The 1,424-nt window shown below is 56.5% G+C and overlaps 2 protein-coding genes across 2 annotated transcripts in view; one reads left to right on the top strand and one right to left on the bottom strand.

Moving 5' to 3' along the window:
* Positions 1-344: 344 nt before the first annotated feature.
* SDRG_06616 (hypothetical protein) lies at positions 345-951 on the top strand (the record flags this gene model as incomplete). Its single annotated transcript, XM_008612406.1, has 5 exons — positions 345-377; positions 432-525; positions 571-631; positions 679-760; positions 805-951. The coding sequence occupies 5 exons, from the start codon at positions 345-347 to the stop codon at positions 949-951; spliced, it is 417 nt and encodes a 138-aa protein (XP_008610628.1).
* A 34-nt stretch (positions 952-985) lies between these two features.
* SDRG_06615 (hypothetical protein) overlaps positions 986-1,424 on the bottom strand; it is a gene marked incomplete at its 5' end in the record, with an annotated part of 1,467 nt that continues 1,028 nt past the window's right edge. The window contains 2 exons of the mRNA XM_008612405.1: positions 986-1,337; positions 1,379-1,395. Coding sequence (XP_008610627.1) covers positions 1,007-1,337; positions 1,379-1,395 — 348 coding nt within the window. The 3' untranslated portion in view covers positions 986-1,006. The remainder of the gene's footprint in view (positions 1,338-1,378; positions 1,396-1,424) is intronic.

The raw sequence follows: 1,424 nt of genomic DNA, 5'->3' as shown, positions 1-1,424 counted from the left end.
CCGACTTGATTGAAATAGGGTATGGATCTGGCACATCGCCATGTGGTATCGATGACCAGATCCCACACCTCTGAATGCACCTCCGACTACTAATCGATCGGCGTGTGGTCCATAGTAGGGCTGGCGACAAGTCGAAGCTGCTGCCGCACTGTGTACTGACACCCTTCGCTTAGCATCGTGCGTATTCCTGCGGTCCTGAGTTGGTGCCAGGCGTCGTTTTACCGGGATTGCCAACGAATCACGGTCCTTTTGCACACAACGCAAAGTGTTATAACATCGTTCGAACAACTCAAATTGATGTTATAACGCATCTTCCATTTTGCCCTTGCGAGTTGCCGGCTGCGATGATCTGCTGCGTCGCGATCGTCGGCGCCAACGTACTCGGCTCCATGAAGCGTCGTCGACCTCCGCCTCATGGCGCTTCCGCGTAGAACAACCCGCTCTTCGTCCGGTCCTTCGACGAAGACGACGACCTCTCCTTCCACTACATCGTCCACATCTCGCTCGACATCATCGAGGAGAAAGGTTGGCCCTCCTGAACGCAACCGCAAAGCTCCTGCATGCAACTAGTGAAAACCTCCAAGGACGACATGTACCTCGGCTTCCTCGGGCCCGTCGAAGACTTCCGCGTGTACGATGGCCATCAACGGAGGCCATGCCCATGTTTGGTCGTCGTAGGTACGGCTACGTGACCAACACGCTCGTCAAGCTCGTCGTTGTCGTCCAAGACGCGCCCATCAAGGAGTCCGAGATGCGCGTGGTAGGCAGTAGATGGCTACGACGAAGCTAACGATCTTTACCTAGCTCTTTGCCGAGCTGCACAAGCTGTACGTGAACGCCATGTCCAACCCGTTCGCGATCATTGGCGAGCGCATTACGTCCGAGAAGTTTGAGAGCAAGGTGTACAACCTCATCCTGCAGCACAACCACACGATCGAAGCGACGCGTTAAACGACCAAGCAACGTTTTACTCGGTTTTACATGTGCAATCACGGTCAGGAAAGAGCTACTGGCACAAGCCGCGCGCGATGAGCTCGATCGTGCGTGGCGACGCGCCCTTGACGACAAGGCCGTTCGAGAGGTTCACCACGGGGCACGAGTGGTTGACGAGGATGACGATGCGGTCGCCAATCTGCGGCGACGCAGCCTTGCCGCGAGGACCGTGGGCGACCCAGCCGTGCTCCTCCGAGAGCTTTTGCAGCTCAAAGCACATGGCCGGCGACCCATTGGGCAAGGTAAAGTCGTGGGACGTGGGCTCGTCGACCACCGCGTCAAAGTCGGCTTCGCGAAAGACGAGACCGAAGCACTTGCTGCCAAACGTGCCAAACGCGTGTACACTAAGAACTCAATGAGCAAAGTCGGAGGTGTGGAAGGCAACCAGTCGGCCGAGAGGATCTTGGAGCCAGCATCAATGATAAAGTAGT

Source organism: Saprolegnia diclina (assembly GCF_000281045.1).
Source record: "Saprolegnia diclina VS20 unplaced genomic scaffold supercont1.18, whole genome shotgun sequence".
Classification (NCBI taxonomy): domain Eukaryota; phylum Oomycota; class Saprolegniomycetes; order Saprolegniales; family Saprolegniaceae; genus Saprolegnia; species Saprolegnia diclina.
Note: the sequence above shows the minus strand (reverse complement) of the source record. Positions and strands in the feature narration are given on the sequence as shown.